Here is a 13574-nt window from a genome sequence, read left to right as displayed (position 1 = left end):
GTGTTGCCAGTCAATTTAACATAGCAAAGTGTGGAGCTGGATGAACACAGCAGGCCAAGCAGCATCTCAGGTGCGTAAAAGCTGACGTTTCGGGCCTAGACCCTTCATCAGAGAGGGGGATGGGGAGAGGGTTCTGGAATAAATAGGAAGAGAGGAGGTGGCGGACCGAAGATGGAGAGAAAAGAAGATAGGTGGAGAAGAGAGTATAGGTAGGGAGGGGATAGGTCAGTCCAGGGAAGACGGACAGGTCAAGGAGGTGGGATGAAGTTAGTAGGTAGGAAATGGAGGTGCAGCTTGGGGTGGGAGGAAGGGATGGGTGAGAGGAAGAACAGGTTAGGGAGGCAGAGACAGGCTGGGCTGGTTTTGGGATGCAGTGGGGGGAGGGGATGAGCTGGGCTGGTTTTGTGATGCAGTGGGGGGAGGAGACGAACTGGGCTGTTTTTGGGATGCGGTGGGGGACGGGGAGATTTTGAAGCTTGTGAAGTCTACATTGATACCATTGGGCTGCAGGGTTCCCAAGTGGAGTGAGTTGCTGTTCCTGCAACCTTCGGGTGGCATCCTTGTGGCACTGCAGGAGGCCCATGATGGACATGTCATCTCAAGAATGGGAGGGGGAGTTAAAATGGTTCGCGACTGGGAGGTGCAGTTGTTTATTGCGAACTGAGCGGAGGTGTTCTGCAAAGCGGCCCCCAAGCCTCCGCTTGGTTTCCCCAATGTAGAAGAAAGCCACACCGGGTACAATGGATACAGTATACCACATTGGCAGATGTGCAGGTGAACCTCTGCTTAATATGGAAAATCATCTTGGGGCCTGGGATGGGGGTGACGGAGGAGGTGTGGGGGCAAGTGTAGCACTTGCTGCGGTTGCAGGGGAAGGTGCCGGGTGTGGTGGGGTTGGAGGGGAATGTGGAGCGAATAAGGGAGTCACAGAGAGAGTGGTCTCTCCGGAAGGCAGACACGGGTGGAGATGGAAAAATGTCTTGGGTGGTGGGGTCGGATTGTAGATGGCGGAAGTGTCGGAGGATGTGCTCCTGAGATGCTGCTTGGCCTGCTGTGTTCATCCAGCTCCACACTTTGTTATCTTGGATTCTCCAGCATCTGCAGTTCCCATTATCTCTAATTTAACATAGCATCCTATTCGCAAGCCCACATTGCCTGTCTTTGACATGCTGCAACGTTCCAGCAAGTCTCAATGCAGTCTGGAGGAACGACATCTTATCTTCAGACTAGGTGCTTTGGACATAAAATTGAGTACAACAGCTTTAAATTGTGAACCATTTCTTTTTTTACTTCTGGTTTTTTATTATGTTCTTCCCTCTCCCCATCCCACCTTCAGTCCTTTTGAGTCTGGCAGGAGCCACTCCATTGTTCTGCCATGTTGACATTCTGATCACTCACTTAATCTGAACAATCAACATCTTTTCTTCACTAGGACCCTACACACACTACTCCGTCAACCTCCAAACCATAGCATATATGCTGTCGCCTCCACACTTCACTTCAGCTCTGTTGAAGAGTCATCTAGACTCAAAACTTTAGCTTGCTGTCTCTCCATGGATGACCAGCTGTGCTCGCCATCATTTGTTGTTTCAGTGATATCCCCCTTGTTCAGTAGCAGGGATATGCCTATTGAGAATCTCGTTTATGCTTGGAAGTCTGTTAGAAAATGCAGCTAATTTCTCCTGCTGCCAAGTTAGGCTTTGCTGGACTTCTCCTTTGATTCTCCCTGTTTTCTCACTGCAGCCAACGTTATTCAGGCCCCTGTAAGATTCCACCCAGGATCTTTCTATCTGTTATACACATGTTATCTTTGTTTATCTCCTGTTTTGTGTAATGAAGTTATGTTTTAAAGAGGATCTGCAGTCTCATGTGAATATATTTCAATGACTAACCACCAAGCTAAATAGCTGCAAAAATTAAAGATAGAATCTATCAAACTAGGTTTCGTTCTAGGATCTGACCTGTCCAAATTGCCATCAGCTGGGGTAATAACATTCTTTTCTCTAATAAGTGGTTCAAGAATTGCAAGTGAGACACTTGAATTAGGGCTTATCCTCAGGTAGACCACAATGAGCATTTTATAGTTAACAAAGGCAGGTTAGGTTAAGTCAAAGAGTATTGTGTGCAGCTATGAACTGTTCATTTGAGCTCTCAGCTCATCAGGATAATGCCTGACTAGAACCTTGAGCTACAGAAGCTATTTCACCATACTGCAAAAGGCTGAGGGTATTTCAGAGTTTTGACATATTGAACAATGGAGCACTATTCCATCATGTAATAGAATTTATGACAAGGGAGTATCAATTGAAAATAATGAAGAGTAAGAAGAGAGTTTGTAGAAATTCTTTTTGTATTAAGTGCTTTGGAGCACTGAATGCTTCAATACAGAAAATTAGAGAAGCAGAAAGCATTGCTTCTTTTTGGGGAACATTGAATAATTCTTTGAATAGTACATAGGACTTAATATAGTGCAAATATAAGATGAGTGGAATCAGTTTGCTTTGGCAAAGATCCAGTGCATACTTGAAGAGACAATGGCCTTGTGTGTGGTAAGCTTTGAGTCTGTACAGCAGCTATGGCAATAGGATTTATGCAAGACCTTATTGTAATGGCGAAATCATTGCCTTAGATTGGAAGACCTAACCTCATTTGTCTTTGCCCAACAAAAGGTTACAAGTGGCATCAATTTCTACAGATTTCAGCCATGTTGCCACCCTGCATAATTTCAGTGCATTGTTAGATGGCTAATTAAACATTTAGCTGACAGTAACAATAACAGAGTAGGAAAATAGATACCCATGGAAACAAGCGAATGCAAACTGTCACCAGCTTGAAAATCTAGAGCTTGTTAGAGAAGTTCTTGTTGAAATGCACTCCTTGTATTATGTTCACCTTGAATAAAAATTAAATGACCACACTGTTAAGTATGAATGTGCTACCGCAGGAAATAAATTTATTTTACTTTGACTTCTCATTTACTCACAAGTTTAAATTTTGAATGGTTTTGAAATAAATATATTGTATACTTCAGTATGGTCTTCATTCCTGGCCATTATGTATCCCTCATTCAATGTCATTAAAAGAAATCAAGGCATGGGAACTTGCTTTGTGCAAATTGTTTGCTATACTTGCTATAACATAACAGTAACAACACTTCAAAAGTAAAAGTTGTAAGTACGTTAGACCATCCGAAAATCATAAAACTGCTAACAAAATGCAAGTTTTTTTTAAAAAAAGTTGGCTTTTGTATGGTGGAATATGGGAAATTGTGCACTGCAAGGTTTGGTGCTAAAAGCTGAGTGCAAGATTATTTTAGAGATAGTAGGAATTGCAAATGCTGGAGAATCTGAGATAACAAGGCATAGAGCTGGATGAACACAGCAGGCCAAGCAGCACCAGAGGAGCAGGAAGGCTGACGTTTCGGGCCTAGACCCGGAAGAAGAGTCTCGGCCCGAAATGTCAGCCTTCCTGCTCCTCTGATGTTTGCTTGGCTTGTTGTGTTTATCTAGATCTACATCCTGTTATGCAAGATTATTTTTATTGTTTTGTTTAGATCTTGAAATCAAGAAATCAAAAAAATAACTGGGACTTGGTACTTAGCAGCTATAAAATTGCTGTAGGGCTACATTTCAGAACTAATGAACCAATGATTAAATGTAAATTGTGGGGCCCAATTTATAATACCAACAACTTGGGATTCTTTTCTGAAGGATGGGGTGGATGATGACCCATTTCTTGACACGTTAATTTTTTAAAAAATTATGATTTAGTTTTATGCAAATAAATTCTCGTGTAAACAATATGTAACCTTTTAGGGTATAAGAAAAAATTCATTCTAAGACTTTGAATTAAACTATTATAATAATTTAGTACACAACTACTAGAGTTATGCAAATAGCTACAAAGATTGAAATAGATGAATATTGAATTCCTGTGATTGAAGCTGTTTATGGCTCTCACTATTAGAAATGTACAGCGTTTTTGTTCTTTAATTTTCTATACTTTATAAACTCTGACATAAAAAAGAACTTTTTATAAATATTTTATTGAATGTTTTGTGTTTTTTAAAACTGTCTTTGCAGTGTTTCTTACCCAGGTGACTCCCATTTTTGCAACAATGGTGGTGGGTAAATCCATTTAATTCATCATTTATATTTAACTGTGGCTATTGTAATGGAGGTTAATGCTTCAACAGAAGCATACTAGCATGATGGACTTTTCATAGGTCTTCACCGACAGTGCAAAGTTTGGCGTTTAGGATGAGACTAATTTCGTATCACATTCCCTTGGCTTACTCCTTCCACTTTGAGAATACTGTTGAGTTACCAGTCTAAATATATCAACTTGTATGCAGCTCATTAGCAGGCTTTAAAGAATCATTTCATGAATTACCTACTCTGGGATACCAAACCATGTTGGAAAAACATAACGTTGTGAGCTATGTATTTAGTTTGATTTTTAAAAAAAGATTGTTGTGGAAACATTCAGCATCTGAAAGAGAAAAGAGGAGTAATGTTTTTGTTGTCACCAAAATTGAACTGTGAACTGAGTTCTGATGGAGGGCTGTATTTGAAATATTTTAAACACTTAGCTTTTCTGTCTTAGATGGTTAAACTAATTTGATGGATATTTATTGATTTATTGAGCAGTAGGATTTGTTTCTGTGCTGTATTACTCTATAGCTCTATGACTTTATTTGCATGCTTATATTCTTTTATAAATAGTATGTATCTATGAAGGTAGATTTGATGGCAATTTACAAATTAATTAAAACTTTCTTTCCTTATTGACTGATGAGCAGCAACAGATTCTGCTGATTAGAAATTAACACACAATACAAATCTCTTAGTGATGTGAACTTTAAAGCCTCAGGGTATCATGGATAATGACCTGAAAGTCTGATCTAGATGTACGCTTGATTTCCAATTTTAAAAACTGGAATTACAGAAATTCTTTGTATTGCACTTTTGGCTGTAATCGCTCAGTTTGATCATAAGCCAGAGTGCTGAGTTTTGTGAAGGGTAAAAAATTAATTGTGATGTGTCCACAAAAATTGCAGTCGTAGCTATAACTTCTTTAATGATTGTGTGCCTCTTCTGTGTAATTGAAGTGCTAGTGCAGTGCTAGCTATTAGAACCATCTTTTCATGCCAGTCAGCATTCAGTTGTTAAGTAGACGCATTGGAAAAATTATTAAAATATTATTTTGACATCAGCTATTTTTGCTTTGAATGCATTTGATGTGAATTCAATGTCTGATTATAGTCCTATTTTCACTAGCGGCATCATTTTAAACACATCCACAGAATGTGCATAAAGATTTAGGTCTTGAAGTTAATGTTTTGTTAAGTAAAACACTTCATTGAACTGTATTTTAATGTAGCCACAAGCAATTAGTCAGGATTCAAAATTGTTTTTAAATTAAAAGTTTCATTTATTTTACAAAATTAAGTTTGAATTCTTTTGCAGTTTAAAATATGTATACATTTAAAGAGTACACTTGAAAAAATACAAATGATTTGTGTAGCAAAAATTACAAATTGAATCTACAATATTAATGGTCTAATCTGTGAGGCAAATAATGTTGGAGACCTTTAGTTTAATTGTTTTTAATATTATTTTCGTTTTTATATTTAGACTTTCAGTATTTATTCTAGCGTGAGTGGAACACCGCTGACTGCCAACAAGGCTTTTACAGCCTTGGCACTCTTTGATAAATTTAACGCTCCACTTTACTTGCTCCCAATGGTAAGTTGCAAGCTGGTCATTTATCATGAATACACTCAAAAGATTAGAGTCACATGGTATAGAAAGCAGCCAAAAAGTAATTATGTTTTTCAGTACTAAGAACGATTAGTATCTTGGAGAGCTTTGCTTAGTAGGAACATACCTGAACCTGAGCCAGGTAATTATGCATCCCTTTATCAATATGTACCAAAAATGTTTCAATCTCCAGTTTTGAAAATATTAATATATTCAATGTCTACAGCTTTTTGTGAGAGGAGGTTATGGATTTCTACAATGTTTTGAGTGAATTCTCTCCTAAATGGCATACCTCTGATTCTAAGATTCTGTTCCCTTGTTCTGAATTCCCAAAGGAAATGTTTTTTTCTGTATCTGCACCATGAATACTTTTATTTAAATACATTAATTTAAACCACTCCTCAAATTTTCAAACTCTCCTTATTTTAAACCAAGTTTTTGAGACTTGCCATCAGGGTGGCACGGTGGCTCTGGTTGGCACTGCAGCCTCACAGCGCCAGGGGCCTGGGTTCGACTCCAGCCTCGGGCAACTGTCTGTGTGGAGTTTGCACATTCCCCCCATGTCTGCATGGGTTTCCTCCGGGTGCTCCGGTTTCCTCCCACAGTCCAAAGATGAGCAGGCTAGGTGGATTGGCCATGCTAAAAATTGCCTGTAGTGTTCAGGGGTGTGTGGGTTTTGGGGGATGGGTCTGGGTGGGATGCTCCAAGGGGCAGTGTGGACTTGTTGGGCCAAAGGGCCTGTTTCCACACTAGGGAATCTAATCTAATTTAGCCCTTCAGCCCTTCAAGTTCCTTCATCATTCTGTTGAAAAGCTGCCATATTCCTGTAGATCACTGGTACCCTTTTTGAAACAAAGGTAACCATCAATTAACTACTTAATGGGCTTAATTGTTGATGGGTCAAGAGATTTGCACATGGACCTGCTTGGCCATAACTTAATTCATGAGGTGGTGACGAGAGAGTGAGTACCTGTCCAGGGCAGAGTCACCTCATTATTTTGCCGTCCCGCCCCCCTCGCTTTTCACCTCCACTGAAGGGAAAATTGCATCCTTTATCATCTTAACCAATTTTGTTAAAATATTGCAAATATAACTGTGCAGAGAGTGAAAAGAAAAGGTGAATTAGATATACAAGAATCAACACCAGATTTGTAAGCATCTTTCCCTGATATGTGGAAATTCTGTTTTCTCTTCAAAAGTCAATGTAGTGTCAGTAGTGAGAAATATCTTAGAAACAATTATTTGAGATAGAATTAGTAGTCAGGCGGAAAAGTTAGGTTGATTAGGAAGAGTCAGCATGGATTTCTAAAGGAGAAATCATGTTCACCTAAGTTGCTAGAGTATTTTTTAAGACATATTGGAATGTCTCAGTAAGAGTAAGTATTTTAATGTGGTGCTTGTGGACTTGCAGAATGCACTGAATATGGTGTCACACAAGATTTGTGAGGAAAGTTATAGGTCATGGTATAAAAGGGGCAGTAACAGTGTGCAAACAAAATTGACAATAATAATGAACAGAGAGTAATGGCTAATAGATTTATTTGGATTTGGTGGAAGGTTTATAGTGAAGTTTTCAGGGGTTCAGTGTTGGGATAGTTGCTTTACCTGATATATTAATGATCTGGATCTTGGTATGCAGGGGACAATTTCAAAGTTTGAAGTAGCACCAAGCCTGGAAAAAATTGCAAACCATGAGGAGGACAAAATGAAACTCCGAATGAACATGGACAGTTTGGAGTGGGAGGAAAAGTGGGCAGATGAAGTTCAATGCAGAGAAACGTAAGGTTTGTTCAGAATAACATTGAGAGACATTATAAAAGTAGAGGGTACAAATCACAAGGGGTGAAGGAACAGAGGAACATAGAACATAGAACACAGAATAGTACAGCACAGAACAGGCCCTTCAGTCCACGATGTTGTGCCGACCATTGATCCTCATGTATGCACCCTCAAATTTCTGTGACCATATGCATGTCCAGCAGTCTCTTAAATGTCCCCAATGACCTTGCTTCCACAACTGCTGCTGGCAACGCATTCCATGCTCTCACAACTCTGTGTAAAGAACCCGCCTCTGACATCCCCTCTATACTTTCCTCCAACCAGCTTAAAACTATGACCCCTCATGTTAGCCATTTCTGCCCTGGGAAATAGTCTCTGGCTATCAACTCTATCTATGCCTCTCATTATCTTGTATACCTCAATTAGGTCCCCTCTCCTCCTCCTTTTCTCCAAATGAAAAAAGTCCGAGCTCAGTCAACCTCTCTTCATAAGATAAACCCTCCAGTCCAGGCAGCATCCTGGTAAACCTCTGAAACCTCTCCAAAGCATCCACATCTTTGCTATAATAGGGCGACCAGAACTGGACGCAGTATTCCAAGTGCGGTCTAACCAAAGTTTTATAGAGCTGCAACGAGATCTCATGACTCTTAAACTCAATCCCCCTGTTAATGAAAGCCAAAACACCATATGCTCTCTTAACAACCCTGTCCACTTGGGTGGCCATTTTAAGGGATCTATGTATCTGCACACCAAGATCCCTCTGTTCCTCCACACTGCCAAGAATCCTATCCTTAATCCTGTACTCGGCTTTCAAATTCGACCTTCTAAAATGCATCACCTCGCATTTATCCAGGTTGAACTCCATCTGCCACCTCTCAGCCCGTCTCTGCATCCTGTCAATGTCCCGCTGCAGCCTACAACAGCCCTCTATACTGTCAACGACACCTCCAACCTTTGTGTCGTCTGCAAGCTTGCTGACCCATCCTTCAATCCCCTCATCCAAGTCATTAATAAAAATTACAAACAGTAGAGGCCCAAGGACAGAGCACTGTGGAACCCCACTCACCACTGACTTCCAGGCAGAATATTTTCCTTCTACTACCACTCGCTGCCTTCTGTTGGCCAGCCAGTTCTGTATCCAGACAGCTAAGTTCCCCTGTATCCCACTCCTCCTGACCTTCTGAATGAGCCTACCGTGGGGAACCTTATCAAATGCCTTACTGAAGTCCATATACACCACATCCCCAGCTCAACCCTCATCAACTTTTCTAGTCACATCCTCAAAGAACTCGATAAGGTTTGTGAGGCATGACCTGCCCCTCTCAAAGCCGTGTTGACTGCATTTGATCAAGCCATGCTCTTCCAGATGGTCATAAATCCTATCCCTCAGAATCCTTTCTAACACCTTGCAGACGACAGACGTGAGACTTACTGGTCTGTAATTGCCGGGGATTTCCCTATTTCCTTTCTTGAACAGAGGAATTACATTTGCCCCTCTTCAGTCCTCAGGTACGACTCCAGTGGAGAGCGAGGATGCAAAGATCCTCGCAAGTGGTGAAGCAATTGCATTTCTCGCTTCCCGAAGCAGCCGAGGACAAATCTGGCCCGGGCCTGGCGACTTGTCAATCTTAATGTTTGACAAAATTTTCAGCACATCAGCTTCCTCTATCTCTATCCATTCCAGCATGCACACCTGCTCTTCAAAGGTTTCATTCACTACAAAGTTCGTTTCTTTCGTAAAGACAGAAGCAAAAAACTCACTTAGGGCTTCCCCTACCTCCTCAGACTCCACACACAAGTTCCCTATGCTATCCCTGATCGGCCCTACTCTTTCTTTGACCATTCTCTTATTCCTCACATAAGTGTAAAATGCCTTTGTGTTTTCCCTAATTCGTTCTGCCAAGCCTTTCTCGTGCCCCCTCCTGGCTCTCCTCAGACCATTTTTGAGCTCCTTCCTTGCCTGCGTGTAATCCTCTCTAGCTGAGCTTGACCTTAGCTTCCTCCACCTTATGTAAGCTACCTTCTTCCTTTTCACAAGAAGCTCCACCGCTCTTGTCACCCAAGGTTCCTTTATCTTACCCCTTCTTGCCTGTCTCAGAGGGACATATTTACTCATCACTCGCAACAACTGTTCCTTAAACAGTCTCCACATGTCTATAGTGCCCTTACCATGGAACAATTGCTCCCAGTCCATGCTTCCTAACTCATGTCTAATCGCGTCATAGTTTCCTCTTCCCCAATTAAATATCCTCCCATTTTGCCTAATCCTCTCCTTCTCCATAGCTATGCAGAATGTGAGGCAGTTGTGGTCACTATCACCAAAATGCTCTCCCACCACAAGATCTGATACCTGCCCCGGCTCGTTTCCAAGCACCAAGTCTAGAATGGCCTCTCCCCTCATCGGCCTGTCAACGTACTGAGTTAGGAAACCCTCCTGAACACACCTTACAAAAACTGCTCCATTCAAATCTTCTGCTCGAAGGAGGTTCCAATCAATATTAGGAAAGTTAAAGTCACCCATTACAACAACCCTACTACGTCCACACTTTTCCAAAATCTGTCGACCTATGCTTTCTTCAGTCTCCCTGCTGCTATTGGGGGGCCTGTAGTAAACCCCTAACGAGGTGACAACTCCCTTGCTGTTCCTAATTTCCACCCACACTGACTCAGTAGGCAGATCTTCCTCGACAATGGAAGCTTCTGTAGCTGTGATACCCTCTCTGATTAGTAGTGCTACACCCCCTCCTCTTTTTCCCTCCTCCCTATTCTTTTTAAATGTTCTAAACCCTGGAACATCCAGCAACCATCCCTGCCCATGAGAAACCCATGTCTCTGTTATGGCCACAACATCATAGCACCAGGTACTGATCCATGCTCTAAGTTCATCACTTTTATTCCTGATACTCCTTGCGTTAAAGCAAACACACTTTAACTGATCCCTTGGTTCCTTCCCAGGAAAATCCTTCCCACTAGCTGGTCTACCTCTTGCTACTGCCTCACCTGCATCAACTCTCACCTCCGGTATACAGCTCAGGTTCCCACCCCCCTGCCATACTAGTTTGAACCCTCTCGAGCTACTCGAGCAAACCTTCCACCCAGGACATTGGTCCCCTTCCAGTTCAGATGCAACCCGTCCTCCTTGTACAGGTCCCACCTTCCCCAGAAGGCATCCCAATTATCTACATATCTGAAGCCCTCCCTCCTACACCAGCTGCCTAGCCACGTGTTAAGCTGCGCCCGCTCCCTGTTCCTCGCCTCGCTATCTCGTGGCACCGGTAGTAAACTAGAGAACACTACTCTGTTCGTCCTGCTTCGCAGCTTCCATCCTAACTCCCTGAAATCACTTTTTCCATCCTCAATCCTATTTCTGGCTATATCATTAGTGCCAATATGTAACACGATTTCTGGCTGTTCGCCCTCCCCTTTTAGAACCTTATACACCCGATCGGAGACGTCCCGGACCCTGGCACCAGGGAGGCAACATACCTTCCGGGAATCCCGATCCTGACCACAAAATCTCCTGTTGATTCCCCTAACTATCGAGTCCCCTACCATGAGTACTTTTCTATTCTGCCCCCTTCCCTTCTTTGCCACAGTGTCAGGCTCAGTGCCAGAGAACTGACTACTATGGCTTTCCTCTGGTAGGTCATCCCCCCCTCCTCGGCGTACCCAAAATGGTATACTTATTGCTGACGGGAATGCCCACAGGGGATCTCTGCACTGTCTGTCTGTCCCCTTTCCTCCCCCTAACTGTAACCCATCTATCCTTGTCCTGAGCCTTAGGAGTGACCAACTCCCGGTAACTCCTCTCAATTACCCCCTCTGCCTCCTGAACGATCCGTAGTTCATCCAGCTCCAGCTCCATTTCCCTAACACTGTTTTCAAGGAGCTGTAGTTGGGTGCACTTCCCGCAGACGTAGCCAGCGGAGACGTGTGCCACATCTCCCACCTGCCACATTCTGCAGGAGGAGCAAGCAACTGCCCTAGCATCCATACCCCACTTATCTGAACACCCACTCAATACTAAAGTAGAAAGCTTACGTCAAGTAATAATAACAAATTAATAACAAACTTATATTCAATAGAGAAAGTTTAGAATGAACCTTACCTTATTAACGAGGTTAGAGGAGGAGGGCGGGTGGGAGACACTACAGTTGTAGAGTCTCGGGTTTAGCCGCCTTGCTGATATATACGGTCACTGCTTTCCTTCCCGGCTGCCCCTCTGGTCCTCGTCACTTCCTCTGCTGCTCCCGCTCCTTCTCTGAAAGAGGAAAAACACCGCTGCCCGCTACCGGTAAGTAATTTTAAAAATAAACTGCTCTACCTTAGCTGCAGTCTTCCGGGTCCGTCTTACCTCTGCTGCTGCTCGCACTCAAAATGGCCGTTGGCGTCGAAGGGTGAGTATTTATACTCACTGCTTTCCTTCCCGGCTGCCCCTCTGCTGGAACTTGTGGGCATATGTGCACAGATCGTTGAAAATGGCAACACAGGCAAAGAGAGCAGTTAATTAAACATGAAGTGTCTGCTTTATTATTAGGGACACAGAGTACAAGAGCAAGGAGATAATGCTGACCTTGTGCAACACACTTGCTAGAACTTAGTTGTGGCCACCACATGGGAAAGTCAGATTAGAGAGAGTGCAGAAGCAATTTGTAGTGAAGTTCCACTGTTTTATGATTTAGATCAATGATTAAAACCGAGTTGTAGGAGCCTCAGTTTAGAAGTTCACAGATGGCATGTAACACTTGGTCATGTAGATGTCTATGAGGAACAAAGCAGTGCACTGCAGGGAGATATCAGGAACAAAAACAAAGTTGCTGGAAAAGCTCAGCAGGGTATGGCAGCATCGGTGAAGGAGGAAACAGAGTTAACATTTTGGGTCCGGTCACTCTTCCTCAGAACTGATGGTGGCTGGGAAAACATCAGCTTACATGCAGAAAATAGGGGGGTGGGTGGGGTTGGGAGTAAACGATAGGATAAAGCCCAAAGAGAGAGAAAGACAATTTGACAGACAAAGGAGTTGCTAACGATCAGGCTGAGAGGGTGAGTAGTTGTTAATGGGGACTGTTTAGTGACTTACAACAGGAGGCGGCTATGTGGTAACAGGGCCTGGTGTGTGGGGTGGGGGACTGAGACATGGGAGAGTTTAGTCCCTAAAATTATTGAACTCAATATTGAGTCCGGAGAGCTGGAGGGTCCCCAAGCGGAAAATGAGGTATTGTTCCTCCAGCTTGCATTGGGCTTCGCTGGAACACTGTAGCAAGCCAGAGACAGAGATGTTGGCCAGGGAGCAGGGTGGTGTATTGAAGTGGCAGGCAAAGGTAGGTCAGGATCTTTTTTATGCAAGCGGAACGTATGTTCTGTGAAGCGGTCGCCAAGTCTATGCTTCGTTTCCCCAGTGTGGAGGAGACCACACCAAGAGCAGTGAATGCAGCAGACTAGATTATGGGAAGTGCAGGTGAAGTGTTGCTTCACCTGGAAGGTACGTTTGGGCCCTTGGATACTGGAGAGGGAGGAGGTAAATGGGCAGGTGGTGCACCTTCGCCGGTTACAGGGGAAGGTGCCGTAGGGCTGTGGGCAGATGTTGTGGGTGAAGGAAGTGTGGACTAGAGTGTCCTGGAGGGAACGGTCCCTGCGGAAGGCGGACAAGGGAGGGGAGGAGAATATGTTTCTGGTGGTGGCATCTTGCTGGAGGTGGTGGAAATGGCATCTGATGATCTTCTGGATGTGGATGCTGGTGGGATGATAGGTGAGGATAAGGGGAACCCTATCACTGTTGAGGAAGTGAAGTGAAGAGAAGGGGTGAGGGTGGCAATGCAGGAGATGGGCCGGACCCAATTGAGGTCCCTGTCAACAACGGACTCGGTTGAGGAAGAATGTGGACGTTTTGGAGGCTCCCTTGTCGAAGTTGGCCTCATCTGAACATATGCGACAGAGACGAAGGAACTGAAAAGAATGGGATGGAGTCTTTACAGGAAGTCGGGTGTGAGGATGTATAGCCTAGGTAGCTGTGGGAGTCAGTGGATTTGTAAT

The 13574-nt window shown here is 43.3% G+C and overlaps 1 protein-coding gene across 5 annotated transcripts in view; it reads left to right on the top strand.

The window, feature by feature from the left end:
• Window positions 1-13574, top strand: part of LOC125451688 (ATP-binding cassette sub-family C member 8-like) — a 156669-nt gene that overhangs the window by 53571 nt on the left and 89524 nt on the right. For all 5 annotated transcript variants that reach the window (XM_048529168.2, XM_048529167.2, XM_048529169.2 and 2 more), the window contains 2 exons: window positions 4083-4123; window positions 5637-5747. In XM_048529168.2, coding sequence (XP_048385125.2) covers window positions 4083-4123; window positions 5637-5747 — 152 coding nt within the window. The remainder of the gene's footprint in view (window positions 1-4082; window positions 4124-5636; window positions 5748-13574) is intronic.

Source organism: Stegostoma tigrinum, chromosome 5, assembly GCF_030684315.1.
Source record: "Stegostoma tigrinum isolate sSteTig4 chromosome 5, sSteTig4.hap1, whole genome shotgun sequence".
Lineage (NCBI taxonomy): Eukaryota > Metazoa > Chordata > Chondrichthyes > Orectolobiformes > Stegostomatidae > Stegostoma > Stegostoma tigrinum.
This window is presented reverse-complemented; position numbering and strand designations above follow the sequence as displayed.